This window comes from Onychomys torridus, chromosome 13, assembly GCF_903995425.1.
Source record: "Onychomys torridus chromosome 13, mOncTor1.1, whole genome shotgun sequence".
Classification (NCBI taxonomy): Eukaryota; Metazoa; Chordata; class Mammalia; order Rodentia; family Cricetidae; genus Onychomys; species Onychomys torridus.
This window is the reverse complement of record NC_050455.1, coordinates 56,671,392-56,696,865: the sequence shown is the minus strand read 5'-3', so window position 1 is coordinate 56,696,865 and position 25,474 is coordinate 56,671,392. Positions and strand designations below refer to the sequence as shown.

At 40.9% G+C, this 25,474-nt stretch overlaps 1 protein-coding gene and 1 pseudogene across 1 annotated transcript in view; both read left to right on the top strand.

Annotated features, from left to right (window-relative positions):
• Positions 1-4: 4 nt before the first annotated feature.
• Fam210a (family with sequence similarity 210 member A) overlaps positions 5-25,474 on the top strand; it is a 36,131-nt gene continuing 10,661 nt past the window's right edge. Inside the window, exons 1-3 of the mRNA XM_036204319.1 lie at positions 5-267; positions 16,320-16,832; positions 22,911-23,022. Of these exons, the coding sequence (XP_036060212.1) occupies positions 16,357-16,832; positions 22,911-23,022 (588 nt within the window). The 5' untranslated portion in view covers positions 5-267; positions 16,320-16,356. The remainder of the gene's footprint in view (positions 268-16,319; positions 16,833-22,910; positions 23,023-25,474) is intronic.
• LOC118594455 lies at positions 5,979-6,167 on the top strand (annotated as a pseudogene).

Genomic DNA, 25,474 nt, shown 5'->3' with positions numbered 1-25,474 from the left:
GCGCGGCTTCCTCCGCGCCGGAACTACGAGTCCCAGGGTTCCTCGCGCGGCGGCGTGCCAGTGGCCCTGCGAGCCGGCACGGAGGGTCGGAGCGCGTTGCTAGTGGGCGCGGCTGGCCTGGGCGGTGGAGGCCGAGCGTTCGCCCGAGTCCTGCGACACGGCACCCTGCCCCACGCTTGCTTGGCCGGGTCGCCTTGCCGAGGCAGCTTCTTCCGGCCCTGGCGGCGGGATTCCGTGGAGAGCCCCCCAACACACACATCCTGAGAGGTAGCCTGGGGCCATGTTCGCAAGTGGGGCGTCGGGAGGGGGCCAGCGGGCACCTTCACGGCGGGCGCGTGACTGACGGCAGCGCGGCGGTCGGTGGCGGCCTCCCTCCTGCAGGCGGGAGTCGTCAGCACGTCCGACCCCACCGCCGGGAGCAGCGGGAAGAGGTCACCCCGGCCCTAGGTCCTTCAGGAGTCCTGGCCGACCTCGCTCCCCCGGGTGCCCTTTTACACCCTCTTGCGTTATGATCCGTAACGCCCCGCTCTTCCGTCCTTAGTAGTTGGGGTGTCCTTTCAAAAAACAAATAAGCCACAGCTTCACCTTTGGGACCGAGGAGCCATTTCTTACCGCCCTGCCTGTAGTCGTGCCATCCTCTCCAGGGAGGCATACCGTTACAGGCTTTCACCTCAAGGGTCAGAACGTAGAGTCTACCTGTGCAGTAAGACAGTTTACACACCAGCACATTAACGTGCCTCGCCATCCCTCCCTCCCATCAGAGTTGCGGAGAAACCACTATCAGGTTTCCAGTGTATTCTGAATTGCTCTTCAGCAAATTTGATCCGCCCAAAGCAGCTTTGAACGTGGGTTCTGCTAGTCTGCCTGTTTGTTTGTAGGCAGTTTTGTTAACACGGCCTTGGTGTAGAGTTTGTAGTATATAGCTCCCGCTTGCAATTTGTGGACATTAGCCCTTCTGAGGTTGTTGACTCTTTTATAAACCTTGAACCAAACGGCTTCCTTTTAACATCTGTGAGAAATCAATTTCAGATAACTGGGATTGTGTTTTATTGTATGCCATTATCCAGTGTAAGAGTTAACTTCCGTTCATGAATATTGACAAATGTAAAGGGCTTGTGGGACCTAGAGCCCCAAAGCGCTGGGTGCATATTGAAGCATTGGAGCTTGTTGGATCCAATGATTGAGTTTTATTTTGTTGTTTCTCCCCCCCACCCCCATAATTGCTATTGTCATCTTAGAGAAAATAAGCCTAATTTTGACTTTAAAAAACAAAACTTCATTTTGTAGCCCAGGCTGGACTTAAACTTAAATCCTGCTATGTCAGGCCTCCCTTATGCAGGGATTACAGGCAGACTCCCAACCACACACTTCTTACATTTTTCTCTTAATGGAATTAAAGCCTCTTAACTCCCTGTTTATCAGATTCTCACAATGAATTGATGTTACAAAAGAGATAATTCAAACTTGACCTCTTTGAGGCGTTTGACTCATGTAAAATGACTTGATAGAGAAAGGATTCTTAAAGTATTAAAGTAGGGGAGGAACTATATGCACCAGATAAAAGTGTTCTCATGGTTACCTTTGTCCCCATTATTGTCTGAGTGCCATCTGGTTTTCTGGAAATTGGGTTGAAATAATAGCTAATACTTTCCTATTTCCTACTGCTTCACACATTCCTTGCTCATTCTCTTGTGTAATCCGGTTAGGATTATCTTTGTTTTACAGATGAGGATTGAGTTTGTTTGCCAAGGTCGGTCTAGTAAATGATGGAACCAAGATTTGGACCCAGGACCTCTTTGCTAATAATCAAACAGGATCTCCTAGAAGGTCACACTCAGAACTGAAAGTTACCCAACACACAGATTTTTCAGAATTATTTTCACAATTCTTAACACTCCAGTTATCACGGTCAGAGAAAAAAACAGCTGGCTAAGGATGTTCCTTTGCCATATTATGAGGTCTGCTGAGACCGGAACCATTATGTTCCTCAGTGATTTAGCTCAGGTTCATTAAACAGCACCCGATACATAGTACATACATAATGGATAACTGAATCTCCAAGAAAAAAAAAATTTGTATCTTTTTAAAAATGTAACAGAATTTGCTTGAAACCATTTATAAGAAAGCTAGAATATCTCTCAGAGGTGAACTTTTAATGTGTGGTTTCTGTTTTTAAATTGAATGTGGTTTTTGAAACTTATTGTTTCTAACGTGTAGATAAGATGTTAGAGCTTCTTAAGAATGGTCTTGTTCTGTGAGGACAGAAAGTGTGTAAAGAGCTTTGTTAAGTCTCTCTAAGTCACTACAGAAAGTGACAGTTCTGCTTCGCTCTGACTGCTGAGCTGAAAATTAACATCTCTTCCAAACAGAAAAAAAAATTCTTTTAAAACAGGCTTTTTCTAGAGTTGAAAGGAATATTTAATTGAATCTATATGTGATGAGTAATATGTGTCAACTCAGGCTGTAGTACCTAATATTTAATCAGACACTAATTTCCGAGTTCGTTGTTACAGTGTTTTGAAGATACAGTTACCTGTTGACTTTTAAGGTGATTATTAGTAACAACCTCTATTTTAACTTAGATGTAGTTATAAATGTTTCAAGCTTGTGTCTAACTTTCCCTTATATTGCTGTGGATTTTGTACTGAGAGTGTTTCTGGAGGTGACTTTAAAAAATATGCTTTTAGCAGGGCTGGGCCAGGCATGGTGGTGCATGCCTTTAATGCCAGCACTGGAGAGACAGAGGCAAGTGGATCTCGGTAAGTTCGAGGCTAACTTGGTTTATAAAGCAAGTTCCAAGACAGCCAGGACTCTGATACTCAGAGAAACCCTGTCTCAAAAAGCCAAAAAAAATATAGATACAGATATAGCTGTAAAGTCGTTGCCATTTTGATGGATTTCATAAACCCTCTTTAAGTATACATTTGACAACATTTACTCTGTCTTTAAATCCTTCGCTTTCTTCTCTCCCACTTGTCCCTTCCTTTTCTAAGATACTCCCACTTCACTTTCCTGTTATGCACTTGTTTACATATGTAAATGCTGTTATCTGCAAAAGCTGGGATCCACATATGAGAGAAAACAGCAATGTTTGTCTTGCTTGGTCAGCTTTTTTCACTTAACATAGTGATCTTAAGTTGTACCATTTCCAGGCAAATGACAGTATTTCATGCGTGTGCGTGTGCATGTGCAGGAGTATGAAAGTCAAATTCAACCTTGGCTGTCGATTCTTGCCTTCCATCTTGCTGGAGACATGGTCTCTTTGTTGTACCAGTGGCCTGAGCTTTGGGGGATTCTCCTGTGTTCTCACATGTCATCATAGGGGCACTGGGATTAGAGACAGGCACCACTGAGCCTGGCCTTTGCATGAGTTCTGGTAAGTCTCACTCAGGTCTTCACAAATGCAGGCAAACACTTTACCCACTGACTGTCTCCCAAGCAACGCCATAGTTTCATTCTTTATACCTAAAGAAAACTATTCTGTATATGTGCCACATTTCCTCCATCCATTTATCTATTAGTGTACACTTAGGCTAATTCCAGAAGTTGGCTGTTGTGAGTAATAACGCAGTAAACATGGATGTGGAGTATATTGGTGTGTATTTCTTTGTATGTATTGCCAGGAGTGATATTACTAAATCAGTAGGGCAGTTCTGTTTTTAGTTTTTTCTATGTTGGCTGAGTTGATTTACATTCTCATCAGCAGTGTATAAAGATTTCCAGTTCCACAAACAGCAATATTTACTTTTTTTTTTTTTTTCATTTTTAAAAACCTTGGGGGCTGTCTGTGTGTTTATGTGGATGTCTGTGTTTGTGTAGCGAGTATGATGAGTGTGGCATGTGGGTGTGATTCTTGCCCTTCTACATTGGTTTTTAATGTTGTCCCATAGATCTCACATGTTCTGCCTTCCTTGTTACTTTTGACTATTCCAATTCATCTACCTTGTTTCCAGGACCCAATGTTCTGTCTTCCATTTGATCTGTTTTATTAGTAAGGATTTCCACCTAAATTTTTATTTGATATATTGAGGTTTTGTAAAATTTCTGCTATCTGTTTTTTCCAATTTTCATGTGTGTAGTGTGCATGCCTATATATATGCATGTTTGCATTGTGTGCAAGTGAGCATGCACATATGTGAGCATGTAGAGTCCCAGAGTCCCAAGGATGATATTAGGAATCATCCTTAACCACTCTTCACCATTTTCATTGAGGCAGGATCTCACTAGGTGTCTTGCTGAGGATCTTCTTTCTGCCTTCCTTCCAGGCTGGAGGTCCAGGTGGCCCACCGTACCCATCTAGCATTTACATAGATTCTGGGTATCTGAACTCAGGCCTTAAACAGAGCAAGCCATCTCTCCAGCCCCAGTGTTTCTATTTCTTTATTGAATCCCCCTTTTATAGCCTATATTGTCTTCCTTATTTCATTCAACTGGTTACTTAATTTTCTTTGAAATCATTCAGGAATTTACTTATGTCATATTTGACTTTATTGAACATTCTTACAAGCATTCTGTTGTTATTTGAGATTCGTGTACCCAACTCTCAGTGGAATTCAGTAATATAGAATGAATATTTTCTGGACAAGTAACATTGCTTTGATTATTCTTGTTTCTTGTGTTTCTGCATTGGGACTTTTCTGAGGTGGGGTTTATGACTAGGTATTTCAATCACCCCTATTCTTTCAAATTGAAGTGTTTTCTGTATTCAGGTAGAACTGGCTTACAGTATGATTGAGGTGTACTGAACTAATAGTATAGCTCAGTAGCTAACCACTCCACCTGTGTGCTCAGGACACTGAGCTCAATCTCCAGTACTGTCTAACATAGATTACATCTACAGAAACGGGTTGGGGATTTAGCTCAGTGGTAGAGTGCTTGCCTAGCAAGCGTAAGGCCCTGGGTTCGATCCTCAGCTCCACAAAAAAAACAAAACATCTACAGAAACAACAACTGATGGGTACATCCACTAGGAAAGTATGCCACCAAGTAATAAGAAACAAAACAATACTCTTAAACTCCAGAGACTCTCAGAGAATGAAGGAACTGCCAGAAGTGCCAATTAAAGGTAGACTGAGAAGAGAAAGGGGAACATGAGTTCAGCCAGACATGCTAAAACAATCCTGCCATCAGAAGACTGAGGCCCAGATAACCCCAAACATCTTATGCTCTGTGGGAGAGCCAGTCTTGAAAAGCAAAGAAAGGAGGGAGGGAGGGAGGGAGAAAGAGATTGAGAGATTGATTGACTGACTGACTGAGAGAGATCCAAGGTTTGTACACAGAATTACATACCCAATAAGGGAGCCATGGTGGCTACGGTTGTCAACTTAACAGGGTCTAGACTCTCTTGGGAGATGGCCTTTGGCTATGTAGTCAGTGATTGTCTTAATTACATTAACTGAGTAGGGAAGGCAGGTCCACCATGGACTATTGCTGGGATCCTTGCCTGTATCATAGAGAAAGGAAGCTGACCAGAAGCATGCATTCATCATTCTCTTTTTCCTGCCTTTCTCTGTAATCGAAACAGATAAGGTCTCCGGAACATAGCCTCCTCTATCTCCCAGGCTTTTCCCCATGTCACTGTAATTCCCTAGCTTTCTATCCTTCCTCAGAAAGTTAAATGAAGGTAGGACTCCATGATATGGAAGACTTTGCAATGATGACAGTCTAGAAGAAGTGACAGAAATGTAGGATATTGTGGACACAAAGTAGTTCATAGTGGAGTATAGCTGTTGATAATTACCAGTGGAAATGTATGAAATGTTTATAAAGTGGAGTGGCTGAGGTGTATTAGAGGGTGAGGTCATTAAAGATAAGAGGTCAAGAACTGAGGCATTAGAGTATTTGGGGACAAAAGTAGAATCTTCAATTCTGATTCTTTTTTCTTTTTTTTTTTTTTTCAAAATAATTTTTAACATAAATGATAAGCAAGAACCTGTATGGATATCTAGCTTCTAAAATTATACTATTCCCTTGGTCTTGCTGAGATGCTTCAAAGCCTTATTAAGAATGTCTGGGTCCCCATGAAACCCTACTATACCCAGGTTTACCAGGAAATTTAGATGGGAATGGGGTTAATAAGCTACATGGTTGATAAAATCTGGAGTGCTGATCAAAGAAGGAAAGCTCTGCAAGGCTCCAGCCCTGCACCTGCCCATGGCCATCATTAACTGCTCCTGAGTCCACTCACCTGCCCAGGGCCATCATTAACCGCTCCTGAGTCTACTCACCTGCCCATGGCCATCATTAACTGCTCCTGAGTCCACTCACGATGAAGCCTGTTGGCTAAACTTCAGCAAGCTGTGTTAAGTGGGAACATGGAACATCGCTGTGCACTTACCTAAGAACCATTTACAATGTGGCATTAGTAAATGTATGTGAGCAGCACAAAATAAAAATAAAAAAATAAAAGTACCACTCCTATTTTAGGAAACTCTTTTACCCTATGTACTACCTAAATTTTTTTCTTGAACCTACCAAGCGGTTTTTGAGATGCGATATTCTAGTGCACCAACCCCTGCTAATTTTCATACAAATTGATTAACCTTTGTATTATCAAAAGACTCACTGGTATATGGGTTTTTGTTCTTTAGTCTATAGAACAAATATATCTTTGTCTGACCTCTGTACCCTTTTTTAAAAACAAACTTTGGAAAGTAGATCTCTAAACATTTTGTATTTTTCCTTTTTCTCCACAGTGTATCTACAACATAGACTAGTGTAAACGAAATTGAAAGTTCAGGCAACTGATGCCATTAATCTCATTCAAAAATGTTCTTTAGTCAGTTCATGTGTAAAAGACTTCATACCATAAATGCTGCTTAAATGGTTCAGCAGTATGAGGAGAAAAGCCAAACAGATGGTAGTTTTGTGTATTTGGAACACCTTGGAGTAGTAGATGATAGCTTTACATACCTGGCTTTACCAGTAAATTACTTTCTGCTTCAGGTATCAGAAATGGACTTAAGTTGGTTCTAACAGTAATGGAAAAAGACAGTAACAAGAAGTTTAAAAGGCAAGAAGACTCTTCTTGTTCCAGAGCTCTAGCTCTGCCTTAACATGTTAGTGTTCTTCCTTGATCCATTGGTGATTCAATTGGGCATTTTTCAGTTTCCATGAGATTGTAAGCTTTCTGTAATTTTTGTTGTTGTTGAAGTCTAACTTTAAGCCATGGTGGTCTGATAAGTCACAGGAGGTTATTTCAATTTTTTTTGTATCTGTGGAGATTTGCTTTGTGACCAAGCATGTGGTTGATTTTGGAGAAGGTTCCATGGGGTGCTGAAAAGAAGGTATATTCTTTTGTGTTAGGGTGGAATATTCTGTAGATATCTATTAAGTCTATTTGAGTCATATTGTCTATTAGTTCCCTTATTTCTCTGTTAAGTTTCTGTCTGGCAGACCTGTCCATTGGTGAGAGTGGGGTGTTGAAGTCTCCCACTACTAGTGTATGGGGTTTGATGTGAGATTTAAGCTTTAGTAATGTTTCTTTTATGAATGTCGGTGCCCTTGTATTTGGGGCATAAATATTCAGAATTGAGACTTCATCTTTTTGGATTTTCCCTGTAATAAATATGTAGTGTCCTTCCCAATCCCTTTCAATTGATTTTAGCTTGAAGTCTATTTTATTAGGTATTAGGATAGCTACACCAGCTTGCTTCTTAAATCCATTTGATTGGAATGTCTTTTCCCAGCCTTTTATTCTGAGGTGGTGTCTGTCTTTGAAGTTGAGGTGTGTTTCTTATAAGCAGCATATGGATGGATCTTGTTTTCGTATCCATTCCGTTAGCCTGTGTCTTTTTATAAGTAAATTGAGACCATTGATATCAATGGATATTAATGACCAGTTATTGTTAATTCCTGTTATTTTTTGGTGGTAGTATTGTATGTTTCCCTTCTTTGGTATTTGTTGGTATGGGACTATCTATTGCCTGTGTTTTCATGGGTGTATCTAACTTCCTTAGGTTGGATTTTTCCTTCAAGTGCTTTCTGTAGGGCTGGATTTGTGGAGAGATATTGTTTAAATCTGGTTTTATCATGGAATATTTTGTTTATGTTGATTGAGAGTTTTGCTGGGTATAATAGTCTGGGTTGACATCCGTGGTCTCTTAGTAACTGCATAACATCTGTCCAGGACCTTCTGGCTTTTAGAGTCTCCTTTGAGAAGTTAGGTGTTATTCTTATGGGTCTGCCTTTATATGTTACTTGGCCTTTTTCCTTTGCAGCTCTTAATATTTTTTTCTATATTTCATATGTTTAGTGGTTTAATTATTATGTGGCAAGGGGACTTTTTTTTTTTTTTTCTGATCCAGTCTATTTGGTGTTCTGTAACCTTGTATTTTTATAGGTATTTCTTTCTTTAGGTTGGGAAGGTTTTCTGCTATGATTTTGTTGAATATATTTTCTGTACCTTTGAGTTGGTATTCTTCTCCTTCTTTTATCCCTATTATTCTTAGGTTTGGTCTTTTCATGGTGTCCCAAATTTCCTGGACATTTTGGGTCATGACTTTGTTGGTTCTAGTGTTTTCTTTGACTGATGAATCTATTTCTTCCCCATATCTTCAACGCCAGAGATCCGCTCTTTGATCTCTTGCATTCTGTTGGTTATACTTGCATCTGTAGTTCCAGCATTACCTCAGTTTGTGTCTTCTTTATTGACTCCATTTCAGTTTTGAAATCTTGAACTGCTTCCCTCACTTGTTTAATTGATTTCTCTTGGCTTTCAAGGGATTTACTGATTTCTTCCCATTTTTTGTTTGACTTTTCCTCGATTTCTTTAAGGGAATTTTTCATTCCCTCTTTTAAGATCTCTAATATCTTCTTAAAGTCATTTTTATGGTAGATATCTTCTGTTTCTTCTGTGTTGGGATGTTCAGGTCTTGCTGATATAGGTTCTAATGGAGCCATATTGGTTTTTATGTTGTTGACTGTATTTTTGCACTGGCGTCTACCCATCTCTCTCTCCACTTGGTGCAAGCCGTGTCTGTGTCTGAGGGAGTCTCTTGGTCCAGTGAGAGCTCTTGGTCTAGTCAATGCTGATGGACTTTTTGTCTTAGGGAGCAGCTCTTAGTCCAACTGGCACTAGTGGGCTCTGTCTCAGAGAGTAGCTGCAGTCTTACCATGTGGTAGTTGGTGGTAGTCTGACCTGTCTACAGGATATCTGCCTGCCAACTGGCCTCTTAATCCAGTAGGGTGCTGGCAGGCTCTGTCTCAGGGAACAGTTGCAGTCTAGGAGGATGGGTGGGATTTGGGGAGGTGGGGCTTGGGTTACAGGGTCTAATGGGGAATGGTGGTAGTCTGTACTGTGTGCAGGAGGTCTGCCTGCCAACTGGCCTGAAACTAGAACTGCAATGCGTAGGGGTGTAGGGGTGCAGGGTTGTGCCCCTGGGCCCAAAGCCTAGGGCCTGGGGTGTTTGGGTATGAGGATAAAGACTCACTTCTTAGTCTAGTCGGGTGCTGGCAGGCTCTGTCTCAGGGAACAGTTGCAGTCTCAGAGGGTGGGTGGGCAAATACTGTTTTTATTATCCAATGTTAATCTGTCTGTTTATTAGGAAATTGAGGGCATTAATGTTGAGAGTTATCAATAAGCTGAATTTATTGATTTCCTGTTATTTTTTTATGGTGTGGATTTCCCCCCTCTTGATTTATTTATTCCTTGTGTCTAGGATTTATTTATTCCTTGTGTCTTGGATGTGTGGTTAACCTCTTTAGACTGAAATTTTCTAATACCTTCTATAGAGCTGATTTTTTTTTATTTGGTTTGTTTTGGTTTGGTTTTGGTTTTTCGAGACAGGGTTTCTCTGTGTAACAGTCCTGAAACTCACTCTGTAGACTAGGCTGGCCTCTAACTCACTGAAATCCGCCTGTCTTTGCCTCCCAAGTGCTGGGATTAAAAGCATGCGCCATCACTGCCTAGTTTACAGCTGAATTTTAAGATAGACACTGCTTAAATTTGGCTTTATCATGTAATATTTTTCTTTTTCCATCATTTGTGATTGATAGTTTTACAGAATATAACCTGGCACCTGTGGTCTCTTAAAGTCTGTAGGCCCTTCAGGCTTTTAGAATCTCCATTGAGAAGTCATTTGTTATTCTAAAGCAGTGGTTCTCAACTTTCCTAAACTGTGAGCCTTTAATACAGTTGCTTGTGTTGTGGTGACCCTTCCCCCACAACCATTGCTACTTCATAACTAATTTTGCTACTGTTATGAATCATAATGTAAATATCTTTGTTTCCCAATGGTCTTAGGTGACCATTGTGAAAGGGCTGTTTGTTAGATCCCCCAAAAGGTCATGTCCCACAGGTTGAGAACCACTATTGTAATGGGCTTGCTTTTATATGTTACTTGATCTTTTTCCTTTTCAGCTTTTAAATTCTTTCTTTGTTCTATACATTTAGTGCTTTTTTTAGGTCTTGCCTATTTGAATGTTCTGTTTGCTTCCTATACCTTGACAGACACCTCCTTTTTTAGGTTGGGGAAATTTTCCTCTATGGTTTTGTTGAAAATGTTTTCTCTTTGACTTTGGTTTCGTCTTTCTCTATTCCTGTAATTTGTAGATCTGGTCTTTCCATAGTGACCCAGGTGTCCTTCGTGTTTTGTGCATGGGGATTTAGACATTTCCTTGACTGGGACCCCCATGTCTTCTTTCGTGTCCTTGGCACAGGATTCTGTTTCATGTCTTGCACTCTACTGGTGAGGCTTACCTCTGAGGTTCTTCATTTCCAGTTTTATCTCAGTTTGGGTTTCTCTAGTGATTCTATTTCTTTGTTATATACTACTTTCCTGTCATGAATTGTTCTCATTATTTTCATTCTACTGTTTGTTTCTGTTTTCACAAACTTTATTATGGAATGTGTTCATACCCTCTTTAATGTCCTTGAACATGTTCATAATTGCTGTTTTGAAGTTCTTGTCTTGTGCTTCGGCACTATTACATTTCTCAGGGCCTACTTCCTAGGGTTACGGGTTCTGGTGGAAGCATATTGTCTTGGCTATTAATATTTGTACTTTTGTGCTGCTTTCTAGGCGCCTGGAGTTCTGATGGCTGAGGTGATTCTAGGTGTGGATATTTGATCGTTGTAGGGTGTGTGTTTCAGTCCTTGGTTTCTTCTGCCCACTCTTGGAAAGTGTGTGGCTGTGGGTTGCCTGAAGAGAATGTTTTTTGTAGTAGTGGGTGGCAGTGAGGAGTAAGAGATGGCCTAGAAGAAAAGGCTGAGAGAAGCCAAAGGAAAAGGCTAAGGGGTCCTGTCCACACCACGAGGTGGACTCCCCAGGAAGTCAGAGATGTGATGTGAGGAAGGGCCCCTGAAAATGAGTTACAGTAAGACAAAGAAAAATCTGGAGAGACAGGGATGAACGGGCTAGGGGGATCCTGCACTTGTATCAAGAGCCTCCAGTGAATGGAATTAAAGTGGGAGAAGGGGCACCTTGGAGCTGGTTATTACAGAGCTGAGGGTAAGAAGGGGGGGATCATAATGGAGGACAGGAGAGATGGTGTGAATTGTCTCCCTGAGTCCCAGCCTGATATGGCCACAGGGCGCCCAGGTAGATAGTTAGTGTGTCTTGGTATCAGAGGCTGACACAATGGAATGGGAATGGGTTAGAGGGAAAGCCCACTGGAAGGAGGAAAGCTGGGTCTGCATCAAGGTTTGCTGTAATTGAATGCACGTTTTGAATTGATAAATACAAATGATAGACTTTATATGTTGGTGTTTTTTTTTTTTTTTTGGTATCGTGCAGCTTATTAAATTTGCCAATTCTGTGTGTCTTGGTAGAGTCTAGTTTTGTTTTGTTTTGTTTTTTTTTAATGGATAATGTCATTTGCAAAGATAATTTTACTTCTCTTCATGCACATACTTCCCTTCATCATAGCTTTGGCTAAAGTGATATATTGAAAAAGAGTAGATATCCTTGTCTTCAGATATGAGAAGAAACACGGTGAGGTTTTCCTTATTTTAGTATGGCGTTGGCTATAGCTCCGTCCCATGTAGAAGTTGTGTTGAGTACTGATTCTTCCATACCAGATCTATTTGGGATAGTTATTGCTTATGTTCTTTTTCTATATCTATAAAGATAATTATAATTTTTCATTAAGCTGGTGTGTTATTAGGTCTTTTCATATGTTGAAACATTATTGCACCCTAGTAATCTCACTTTTCATGCTGTATAAACTTTTGCCTATGTAATTAGAATTGATTTGCCAGTAGTGTGTGTGTGTGTGTGTGTGTGTGTGTGTGTGTGTGTGTGTGTGTGTGTAGGGGGCGTGGGGCTAGTGTTGTCTGTTTGCCAGTGATACTAGTTTGTACCATTGTCTGGTTTTAGTGTCAGAGTCATGTTAACCTGTACAGTGAGATCTGACTTTAATTGAAATATAGTGTTCAAATCACCTTGAAAGAAGAAATATTCATTTGTTGTCCTCTGAGGAATTGCATGGTATGTGTTTCGTTTTGTTTTGTTTTTTTAAAAAAGAAGAAAAGGGGGGAACATATTTAGTCACAGAGTTTTGTGTGTTGATTATGAAAGTGGCTAGGTGATCAGGGTGGAAAAGGAATTAATGAGGAAAAACTAAGACCAGACACCACTTAAAAGTTTTTAGGACTTCAGTGGTCATCACATGGCGGGTATATAATCAAAAGCAAGAGAAAAAAATTAGGGCAGTAGGGTGCTTACATCTAAAGAGGATGTGCAAAGGTTGCTAAGTTTTATTTGCTTACTGGAAGCAACACTTACCCTATGTAAACATCATCCTAAAAACACAAAAAGTCACAGAATTTTATTGGGGAGAAGAACAGCAGGATCAAAAGCCGATAAAAGATTACTTTTATACTTTATAAAACTTAAAACACAATACCTAGTACACAATTAAGGTTATAAGTCATTATAACACATGGCTGTTTTGGATCAAGGAACATATATACATTAACATAGTTTTATTCCAGTAAGATTCTGGAAAACTAAATTCCTGTAGCACCAAATAAATAATATACTTTTGGAAAAAGTATTTAGCTAACTTATGGTGCAGACTGTTGTACTAACAAGAGGCCTAATATAATCGGTATATGGTACCTTTGCTCTACTGGATAAAGTTTAGTCCAAAAGAATTGGCTGGTATCCAAGTTGGCCGGAAACTTGTTACCCAAAAATAGTACTTGCAAAGCAGGGATGTTGGCTTTAAGTCAGGGCTCTTCAAAGAAAAGATACACAAAATGGAGATAGGCTTGCCAGAATTCATTTCAAGGGCAGAACATACCATCCCAGTATCAGAAATGGAGCCCTGTGTGGTCAGATAATACCCCTACTAGCCATCAAAGCTCAAGAAAAAATGAAATAGAGAATTATAGCCCTCAAACTGCAGAGCAGTGCAGTCCCAGGGCACTGGACAACTGCAGAGCAGTGCAGTCCCAGGGCACTGGACAACTGCAGAGCAGTGCAGTCCCAGGGCACTGGACAACTGCAGAGCAGTGCAGTCCCAGGGCACTGGACAACTGCAGAGCCGTGCAGTCCCAGGGCACTGGACAACTGCAGAGCCGTGCAGTCCCAGGGCACTGGACAACTGCAGAGCCGTGCAGTCCCAGGGCACTGGACAACTGCAGAGCCGTGCAGTCCAGGGCACTGGACAACTGCAGAGCCGTGCAGTCCCAGGGCACTGGACAACTGCAGAGCGTGCAGTCCCAGGGCACTGGACAACTGCAGAGCCGTACAGTCCCAGGGCACTGGACAACTGCAGAGCCGTGCAGTCCCAGGGCACTGGACAACTGCAGAGCAGTGCAGTCCCAGGGCACTGGACAACTGCAGAGCAGTGCAGTCCCAGGGCACTGGACAACTGCAGAGCAGTGCAGTCCCAGGGCACTGGACAAGACACGTCACATCTTACAGCATGCAAAGAGTAGAGCAGTGCCACCTCCAGCCAGACTCTGTAAGTAGAAAAACAAACCGAAACTTACATGTTCATAGACTTATAGGCAGTGACAAGGGGCCTAGCCCTGGGGTTCCACAAATGAACCCAAAAATTACTATGAAAGAAATAGCAGAGACTTTTGGCCATGCTAGTCTTGAAAAGGATTATAAGAAACCTCATAAAAAAAATTTTTGCCTCAGAAAGATAATTCAGAAACAACTGAGTATAATACCAGATAGAAGTACTAACAAGAACATAAACATAGAGTGCAAAATACCTGAACTGAAGTTAATTAAAGCAGTTACTGTAAGCATGCATTTCTACCCATAACTCTTACCAGGAGAGAATGGGACATACTAGGAATTCCCAAGGAAAGGGGTAGGAGGGATAGGGAGAAGGGAAGGAGAGAATGTAAAGACCCATAGCCTGGAAATACACCACTTGAGCTAGTGTGTATTTAAAGGACATATGGGCACCCCTGAAATACAAGTGGAAAATGCTCTGGAGAGATGAGTCAGTCTTTAAGAGCACTTGCTGCTCTTCCAGAAGACACAGATTTCCAGCACTTGTGTTGAATGACTTAAAACTGCCTGTAACTCCAGGGGAATCTGACACAGTTTTCTGGCTTCCGCGGGTATCTACACATACACATTGAAATACAAGTAAGTCGTTAAAAAATTAAAGACATAGATAGGAACCAGAAAGTCACATGGCACAAGATATGAAGGACAATACAGAGAGACATGAAGAACATAAAACACCACTGGAAAAGTTTAAATTTAGAATACTGAAAAATATACACAAGCCAGATACTTTTTTGACTCCCTTGTGTAGACTACAAAACCAGTACAAAGCTAATGCTCACAAAAATATGCAATAACAATGTTGAACATCTCTACAGGATCAGGCTTAGCTTTAACAGCTGCTAAAGCAGCAGCTTTTACAAGTAGGGCATTAATGCTATAGAATGCAGCCTGTGGATCCCCTAGGATAGTAGGAAGTGAACAGAGAACCCATGTCAACACATAAGCAGTACCCTTTATGAAGGGAGTCTACAATGGAATTTTTACTTACCACATAATACTTGATGTAGGGTTATCTGTGAGAGCCTGGTAGGAAGTGATATTAATTATTAGAGAAGAAATAAGTTAGAGTTGATCTTATAAGCTGGATAATTCATTAATAAAGGTTTTTATATGATGGCAGATTTTGCTTTCTCTGTCAACTGTCTAATCCAGATAATGAGCCTTCATGTAAAAGTAGGTATTAGGAACTACTAGTTTTTTTATTGAACTCTTAATGGCTGTTAGTAATAATGCAATTTAAAACATAAGATCATCTGTTCTCACAATGTTAGAAGTAATAAATTGCTGGGATTCAATAAGGACTATACATTGGTAGTTCTTATAATTCCATCTAGTACTGAGAAACATGCATTTAAAGAGACTAAATACTTTGCTCAAAATACTCTTGATTAAGTTAAGGACTGTCTTTTTCTGAAGTCCACATTCTTTTAAAAGTATATCTTCTCTTTCAGTGGAGTGAGGGAAGGTTTTCTTGGCATGATTGTATGTGTAGCCAGAAGAGGGTGTTGAATCCTCTGGGGCAGGAATTACAGAGGGCTGTAAGCTGCTTGGTATAGGTGCTGGGAACTGAACTCAGGTCCTCTGGAAGAACAACAAGTACTCTTAACTGCTGAGCCATTTCTCCAGCCCTTTGAATTCTTTAGCCCTTTGTAGCTCAGGCTGCCCCCAGCCCCCATCTTGTGATCCTCCTGCCTCCCAAGTACCTTGTCATTCTGAATTCAACACTAATGCCAAGTCAAATCATGAGACACTTTTTTCTCTTTCTAGGGGGGAAAGGAGATAAAATACCAGGCTGTTTCTTACCATCATCAATAATGTATGTGATTTACAACTTTGTTATTACTAAGGCTGTTATAGAGTAGATGCTACTGATCACAGCTATCCAAACCTTAACTCTTGTGAAAGTAATGTATTTACAGAGAGGCTTTATATCAAAAGTAGAACATGATTCTGTAAGAACCCTGTTAAAGCAGTCATTATTTTACTTGTTGACTTAGGCAAAGTCTGCAAGCAAAGTACATGGAATTATGTCCCCAAAATATCTGTACTCAGATTTGTACAACCGAAGAGTCCTTACAAACATCCTGTTTTTAGTTGTGAAAGGGCTGGTTAATATTACCCTGTGTGATTTCTGCTAAGCAGACTACTTGTGTTTGAAGAATGTGTTTTATGAAATGTTAAAATCCCAGTGCCTTAAAACTAAATGCCTTATTATATTTCCTGCAGATTAGGTAGAAGTTTGTCTGTCCTTTTATTTCTAATGGATAATGAGTAATTTTTAAGTAATTTTGACTTAAAATGGAAATCTGTGCATAATACAATATTTTTTTCTAAATCTAGTCTCTGTAGAAGCTGAAATCCATCACCATCCTTCAAAATGCAATGGAATGTACCACGGACTATGTCTCAGCTGGCACTCAGGACATTCTCAGAACCACAGAAAGCCAGGCTCTTTGAACACCACCAGAGCATAAAAGGACCATTACTTTGGCGTAGAGGTGAATGCAGAGTGGTTTGGACACCACACCTTCGAAAGCAGTGGCTTCATTTACCTGCTGTTCAGTGCCTTGCAAAACAAAGAAATCTATTAGATGCTCAGCCACCCCAGCTGGGAGCCCTTCGCCAGGAACGATGGGAGCAGGATATTTTATCCAAGAGGGTTTTCTCTTCCAGTGCCACATCCCAAGAATCTCCATCCGAAAAAAAGGAAGAGCAAGATCCTTTACAAGACAAGTCTATTAGTCTTTATCAACGATTTAAGAAAACCTTTAGACAATATGGAAAAGTTTTAATTCCTGTGCATCTAATAACTTCCGGTATTTGGTTTGGAACATTTTACTATGCAGCTATAAAGTAAGTCTTGGCTTAGTTGACTGCCTTCCCACATTTTATCACAATGTTAGTCTTCTTGTTTATACCGATAGCCTTAAATAGTTTTGATTTTATTGTCTATGTTTGTGTGAGTGTGGCCGAGCACATGGTGAGCAGAGGACAACTTGTGGGGGTCAGTTCTCTCCTTCCACCTTGTGTGCCCAGGATTGAGTATGTCAGGCTTGCAGGCAGGCACCTGTACCCACCAAACCATCTCACTGGCCCTTCATTTTTTTTTTAAAAGATTTATTTTGTTTCTGATATGCATGTGTGTCTGTGTTGGGGGTATGTACATGTGAATGCAGGTGCCCACAGAGGCCAGAGGCATCAGATTCCTCTGGAGCTGGAGTTAGAGGTGGTTGTGAGCTGCCCTACGGAGGTGCTGGGAACCAAACTCTGGTCCTGTGCAAGAACAGCATCCACTCTCAACCACTGAGCTCTCTTTCCGGCCCTTCTCCCTCTCGCGCCTTTATTGATAGAAGAAAACTACTTTTTGTAGCTATCTTCACATTTTATTGAGAATATCTAGTGTTTGTTTATGGGTACAGGTATTTTGATCAGTTTTTAACTGCCATCTTCATTCACTCCTTCAACAACCAAATACAGTGAGTGGTGCGGTTCTTCCCGTTTATGAATGTGGACAGTTTGGATGAGGGGAAATAATTCAGCTGATGAGAGGTGGGACTCAGTAGGTTTGTCTCTTTGAGCTATCTCCTGGTCTCATTGCTGACAACTTTGCGTGTTTAGGAGGACTCAGAAGTAAGGTCAGTGTTGTTGTGTTACGTTTGTTCATTGTTGGACGGATGGGAGTTCAGAAGGTAACTTGCAGGAGTCACTTCTCTCCTTCCATGTGGGTCCCAGGTTGAACTTGGGCCAGCAGGCTGAGCAGTGAGCACCTTAACCCACTGAGCCATCTTACCAGCCCAGCAGAATCATGAGTTCTATACTTACATGTTTCTATGGTGTTTCTACATGTAAAAAGCTACTCATTTTGGTGGGTGAATGGTATTGGTGGAAAATTGACAGGCTATCTCTTGCCAGAGCCTAGCTAACATGAACTCATGGCAGGCTGAGACTGATTATTCACTCTGATTCATGGCATGGTAAGACATTTTGTTCTGATCAGAAGTGAGATTGGTAGGCCTACCCTCTGGTGTTCAATATAAAGTGTTTAAATGCATCCTTTTTGTTATAATTCCTGCCTTTAAGGTAAGGTATATTCACCACTCTGCTGGAAAGTGGGGAAAGCTGCAGTTCTGCCCTCAAGGGCCACATGCCATGGCCTGAGGGGTGGCCTAGGCATGGGAAGACACTTGCTAACTCTTTTAATCAAAGTCCACTGATTTTTAATGCCTGGTTGTGTTTAATGGCCTGGTGATAAGGCATTAACAGAATGTAACAGTTGTGTTTGGCAGAAAAGCTGATGAGCCTGCTGAATGGAAAATACCGTTACCAGAGCTTTTAGGTCAGTTCTTGGCCTAGGCTTAGCCCCTTTAATACTCTCCTGTAGAAGACAAGTAATGGTGAGAAGCAGGGAAAGCTGATTGATTCACTGTGACCAGCATGGGTCCTGTTGCCACCAGCCACAGACACAGACCTGAGTCCATCTTTGTGGTACTGATGTGAGGTTTAAGTTTAAATAGAAGACAAGAAGTAGGTATAACTAATCAGTCCTGGTCAAAGTGTGGTCACAGCCATCACTTTCCACCATTGTCTTGGCTCACATCTGTTCATTAAGTCAACAAGTCCCCACCCCCCTTTGGCTGGCCTCCAGGGCTCTAGCATTTTCCTTTTAGCTGATGACCCCTAAGGCATTTCTAGTCCTTGGGGACCACTGTCTCAACAGTCTGACAGCTGACTGCAGAAAGATAAGGGTCTCCCTTTAGGTTATCTTCCCTCCTGCCCAAATAGCTACAGTAACTTCCCAAGATGGCAGAAAATGGGGTGCTCTTCCTGGGGAATACGGGGTTTGGGTGTTTTCCACTGCAGTTCTAGAGGGACAGGTTTTATGTAATTGGTGATGCTCTGTTTCTTTCTTTGTATTATGTTGTTGTTAAAGACACCTCCTATACATGTTGAATATTTGTAGAAGTCCTCAGAACTGCCCTGTTTGTTGACAGAAGGTATTCCGTTCTGACAGCCATTTAGTCCTGCCATCTAGTATGTGGCTCTAGACATACTACATTTTCTTTTTGGACCTGCTTGTCCTCTTGTGGTTCAGTATTGCAAAGGTCATGTCTTCTCCCAGTTTCTGGTCTTGGGGGAAACCTATGTCTTTAGTTAATTGAACATGAGGTTTGTGTTTGGCCTATTGTAGCATTTATCTATTGTTCTTTATCAATAAAAACTCAGGAGTCATCTATCCGGGTAAGAACCTGAATGATGAGAGAAGCAGCGGAGAAGCAACCACTGACCTGCTCTCTCTCGCCTTCCTCCCTCTGAAAGGGCTGAGATCCTCTCTCAGCCCCACCTTACTACTTCCTGTCTCCTATCTGTCCTCAGTCCTCCAAAAACTCTGTGGTTCATTTTGGTCAGCTAGCGGCTAGCTCCACCTTCTGACTCCAAGAAAGCTTTATTGTCAGAATACAATCAAAATATTACATAACAGCCTATTAAAAAGAATTTCCTCCTTTTACTTCTCCTTCTTCTTTGATAAACATAATGTTATTGTAAAAGCAGACCTTAAATATTCTGGAGATTTTAGCCGTATTCCAGATTTCTTTAGTTCACCTAAAGCAGCAGGGGTGATTCTGTCATCCCCCGTAAAATACATAATCTTGCCTTTCCTCTTTTTCTGTAAAATGCTGTGTCAGTATACAGAAGTGAGAATGCCTAATTGAAAATCACTCACCTTGGGCATCACAGCTTGCCCCGGGGCTGTTGGTCAACATGGACTCTGATAGCCAGGGCTACCACCTACTGCCCAGCATGACAGCTCCTCCTAATGGGTGCAGATTATACATGATTGAAAGTTCACATATTTGAGTGGATGACTTAACCACAAGTAATACTTAGAAAATACTGTCTACAGAAGAAAACAAATTGGAACATGTTCCAATGGGAATGGTTTATTATCAGGTTGAAGTTGGTTGTATTAAGCTCCAGTTTTCCATCCGGCTAACAAAACCATTGTAGTTCTTTTTATTTTGTCCTAACTGGAAAGCACTCTTTCCTTGTTGGTTGCCTACTTACTGTTAAAAGAAAGGGAGAAAGAACTGTTTCTGGAAAGATGGACATTGGCGTCAATGTTGTATTTCTGACCTGATTGTCTTAGTTACTCCCACAACCTGGAAGTAATAAAAATATCATTCTATATTTAGCTAAGTGGCAGTGTTCTGGAGCTCTTAATGTATTTATTTCAGACAGAGCTAAAATATGCTAATGGATATGTTTTATACTGAGCTTCCTGACTACTGCTGCCTGGAAAAGGTGGCATAGATCAGTTCTCTAAACATAAGTATTCTGTGTAGTTACATCCAGCTCAATAACAACTATGTTGTCCCAGCCTTCAGATTCTGTGTGTTCATAGACTTGGGTTCCTAAGCACACAGATGCACTCTCAGCCACAGCTCTCCTGATGCTTACTGTACTTTCTCTAGATAGTGAATATTCTTTAGGCCTTGTTGAGCTGTCCATAAACTGACAGTTAGTAAGCACACATTCCTGCCAGGCCAGAAAGTAGCAAACATTGGATCTTCTAGTTTGATTCAGATTCTTATCTTTTTGATAAGTGTTTTCTTATTCATTTTCTTATTTGGTCAGAGTTTGTCTTTACTTATTATTGGTATTAACTATATAGATTTTATGTGCTGGGGTTAGTTGGAATTAGGAAATTATGAAATAATTTCATAATCATCTTTGTGCTAGAAGATTAAACTAGCTTGTTATGATAGGATGTTACTTTAAAGACTTAATCCATTAAAAAACCAAGTCTAATACTGGGCCTTACTTTAATAGGATTTTATTGTTGTCTTAAAAGAAAATTGACTGCAGATAAATGGTAGTATATTGAACCCCTGGTTGATTTTGAAATTTACCTTAAGATAGTTCTTTCTGCCATTCTGATTTCTTATTTTTGATGCCAGCTCGTCCTCCTGGGTAATGATTAGCAGTATCTACTCAGAGTACTCCCAGGTGGCTTAGTGTCATAGAGAAGTCACCTTTTCCCCTGTTAACTCAATTATTTTTATATTAAAAGTAAATTAATAGCATACAACTGTCTTAGTATGTCCAAGCAGTTCCCTTTCTTAATGACAAGGGAAAGAGACAGTTATAATGGAGCAACCAGAGGACCCTGCCTTAGTTAAAAGACACCCTTTGAAGTGCCAGGGATGGGACAAGGGAGAGGAAGGGATGCTGTCATATGCTAAACCAGACATAGCTCAACCCTATGAGGCTTCCCTGTAGGAGAATATTTAACCTGAATTTCCTCATGAGGAAACAATCCCACTCGCAGATGGCATGCTTGCTATCCTGGACATCTGAAAGTCCCCATGCCTTCTGCCCAGAGGCTCTCACAATCACCTCCAAGGAAGAAGAGACTGCAAAGAGGAGAGGCCGAGAGTATATTGGGGCAATTTTTTAAATTACAGATTTTATGTTAATAAACTTTTTTGTATTAACCATTGTAAATGGAGGCTTTTCTCTGTCCCGCCCTGTCCCCAGGCCGCTTGTAAATAAATAATGACTCAGAAGCTTAATATTAATTACAAACCAGTTGGCCTATTGCTCAGGCTTATTACTTACTAGCTCTTACAACTTAAATTAACCCATTTCTATTAATCTATATTTTGCCTGTGGCCATGGCATTACCGGTCTGCTGGCATCTTGTTCCTTGAGTGGCTGGATGGCATCTCCCCAACTCTACCCTTCTTCTCCCTGGATCTCTACTTGGATTTCCTGCCTGGCTCTTCTTCTGCCTTTCCCTAGGCCAAAGCAGCTTCATTTATTCACCAGTGGGGTCAGCACATATTCAAAGCATACAGAAAGATATCCCACATCAAACCATATACTATTGTTGGTATTAAATTTCCTGAATGTGATCATTACAAGTTTGTGTGGATGATCCCTTGTCCTGATACAGAGATACAGAATTATAATCAGGAAAGATTAGAACAATGTGGTATAATAAAATGAGGAAACTAAAATTACAGGTCAGGGCTTACCAACTTGGGGACTTCTCTCCCTTCTCTCCCTCCAAGAATCTGTTGCAGTTCATTGTAATTATTCTTTATCTAATTACTAGAATAATTACTATTACAGATATTCCTTATCTGATAATAAGCATAAAGGCTTGCTTTTAGAATAGTTGGCTTTGTCCAACCCACAGAATCATCCATTCATTTGATAATAATAATTCATTTGATAATTGATGGAGTTCTAAAGGTAAGAATTTAAGATCCTGAAATGTGAGTTGGAGTGTTGTAAGGAAAATGGTGTCTGGGTAAGGAGATGAACGTCAAGTGAACAGTTCTGACTGCTCTCCTGTTAGTTTAAGCCAGAACTTTGACTATAATCAAAGTGTCTACTTTTTAAGTAGACTCATTGAATGGCCATGCGAGGCAAAGAATGACAGTACGATTTTTTTTTTTTTTTTTTTTTTTGAGACAGGGTTTCTCTGTAGCTTTGGAGGAACTTGCTTTGTAGACCAGGCTGGCCTCGAACTCAGAGATCCACCTGCCTCTACCTCCCGAGTACTGGGATTACAGGCGTCCGCCACCAACGCCCGGCCTAGTATGACTTTTGTATTGAACTTCAGGAAAGGATCAAGAGAAATGAAAGCAGTCAATAATACAGAATCAGCTGCTAAACTTTCCCCTTTTTTTGGTGGTGGAAGTGGTTTGGGTTGGGTTTGTTACTGTTGTTTTGTTTATTGTGAAAGGGCCTCACTATGGAACCCAGCCTGACCTCCAGTTCTTGAGCCACAGCTTTAGCCTCCTGAGCAAATAAAATTTAATATATGTTATGGCAAATTTGTAGTCTATGTTTTCAGATAATCACCCTAAAATAGTGTCCTTAAAGGGTTGCTTATATGTGACTAAATTTTTGTTTCTTTTTCAGAGGAGTGAATGTCATCCCTTTCCTAGAGATGTGCGGATTACCTGACAGTGTAGTAGACATCCTGAAAAACTCCCAGAGTGGGAATGCCCTGACAGCATATGCCATGTTTAAGGTGGGTTCCTTGCTTACTTGACAAACTGCACACTCCTGTAAAACTCACATTGAGCTCACAATTAAATATCCTATTTCACAGTTTGTATTTCTAATGAACAGAAGGGAAAAGTGCCTTAAAAATAGGTAAACCGTAATCTGCCAGGCTCAGGAATCCTCCCACCCTAACTTGTTACTAAAATCTAGAATTTGTTTTATTGCTACTAAAATCTAGAATTTGTTTTATTGCTTATAATAGTTCACCTTTTCCTAGCAAATGAGATTACAGAGGCTTAATCCAGATTGTCCTGTGTGGCACACTTCAGGCTTAGTTCTGAGGTGTCTCATTGTAGAGAATCTTAACTTCTCAGGTTATGTAGACACAGTGCAGTGTTGCCTTACTATGGACCTGACTATCTTTATTGTAGAAGGGAAGTCTCATTGTAAATCATAGAATTTAGCTATATTAATTTCATTTTTCATTTGAAACTACAAGATTCTATGATTTCTATATCCAAATAAAATGAAAATATTGGGAAAGTAGGTGTTACTATGTTGTATAAAGTACATAGCATAATGATTTACAGTATTATTCAGAAATAATATTTTCCTGTCATCTTTACTAGAATCATCTGAGATTTCAATTTTTCTCAAAGCTTAATGGCTTTGTTTTTCTCACATTAAATTCATAGTGTCTTATAGCTATGGGAAGTTAAATTTAACCATAATGTAGCAGAATACATAATGGCAGCTTAAGTAATTCTTTTTCTGACTCCTTCATAGCATCTGATTTAATTGGGTTTTCTTTATGTGCTTACCTCCAGGAATCTGGGGGCCTGGTTTTTTGTTGTTGTTGTTGTTGTTGTTGTTGTTTTGTTTTTTGCTCTCTGGTATACTTTTAGGTGCATTAGTGCTTAGTATGTTTGGAAAGCTGCAAACCCTGTGGATTTCTCCCCCCTCATGTCCCTCTGTAGGGTGAGAAATGGAATATGTCCTGTGTTTTCTGTAACCCACAGTACCTCAAATAGAACAGCAGAGATGCCTTCTTCCTTAAGGCAAAGCTGCAAAGTGATGTATGCTAGACATAAAGAGTCCTGGGCAGCTAGCTGGGTACACATTAGAGCCCCTCAAATGCTCTTTAACATGCACTATAGCTTACTAATATTTATCTAGCTCAGACTCCATTCCAGGTGCCATGCTGGGGACCAGGAGTTCATTGATTAGAGAAAACACTGTCAGGCCAGATAGGGAGGAGCACACCTTTAGTTCCAGCACTTGGGAGACCAGGAAGCAGCTCTCTGAGTTCAGTGCCAACCTGGTCTGCATGATAAGTTCTGAGACACTGTAACCCTTTCTTTTAAAAAAGGAAAAAAAGAGAGGGAAGAAAACAAAACATTGCTAAGTACGTCCCATGTGGAGCATGTAGTCTAGGAAGTACAAGTGGGCAGGTCATGAGCAATTGGAGAGACAGCAAAAGAGGGGTTGAAAGTACTCAAGCGTGTGTGTGTGTGTGTGTGTGTGTGTGTGTGTGTGTGTGTGTGTGTGTGGTGTTTGTATATTTATACCAAATGTTACTGAACATTAAGAAAAAAGAGGCCCCGTGGTGGTGGTGGCACACAGCTTTAATCCCAGCACTCAGGATGCAGAGGCAGGCGGATCTCTGTGAGTTCGAGGCCAGCCAGGTCTACAGAGTGAGATCTAGGACAGGCACCAAAACTACACAGAGAAAACCTGTTTTGAAAAAACAAAAATAAATAAATAAAATATGTACACACACACACACACACACACACACACACACACACACTGGACAATAGTGGCACACACCTTAAATCCCAGCACTCAGGAGGTAGAGGCAGGTGGATCACTGTGAGTGAGTGTGAGGCTACCCTGGTCTACAGATGAGTTCCAGGACAATCAGGGCTGTTAAACAGAGAAACCTGTCTCAAAAAAAAAAAAGAAGAGGAGGAGGAGGAGGAGGAGGAGGAGGAGGAGGAGGAGGAGGAGGAGGAGGAGGAGGAGGAGGAGGAGGAGGAAGAAGAAGAAGAAGAAGAAGAAGAAGAAGAAGAAGAAGAAGAAGAAGAAGAAGAAGAAGAGAATATAGTTAAGAGCATTTGATGCTCTTGCAAAGGACCAGGAATTCAATACCCAGCACTCATGTTGGCTCACAGCCATTTGTAACTTTAGTTCTAGAGTGTCCAATGCCCTCCTTTGACCTCTGTGAGCACCAGGCACATATGCAGTATGCAAACATACATGTGCAGGCAAAACACGCATGCCCAGAAAATATTTTAAGAAAGAATAAACCAATAAGGAGGTGTCTTGGTGTGTGTTGGTTTGTTTTTTGTTCCCATTTCCACACCCCCAGTCCTCCCAGATTGCAGATTTAGATGGGAGGTGCTCTGAGCAGTTAATAGATTGACCTGGTATCTCTGGGAGCTGGGGGGAGGGGGGAGTTGGTCTCCGCAAAGGAA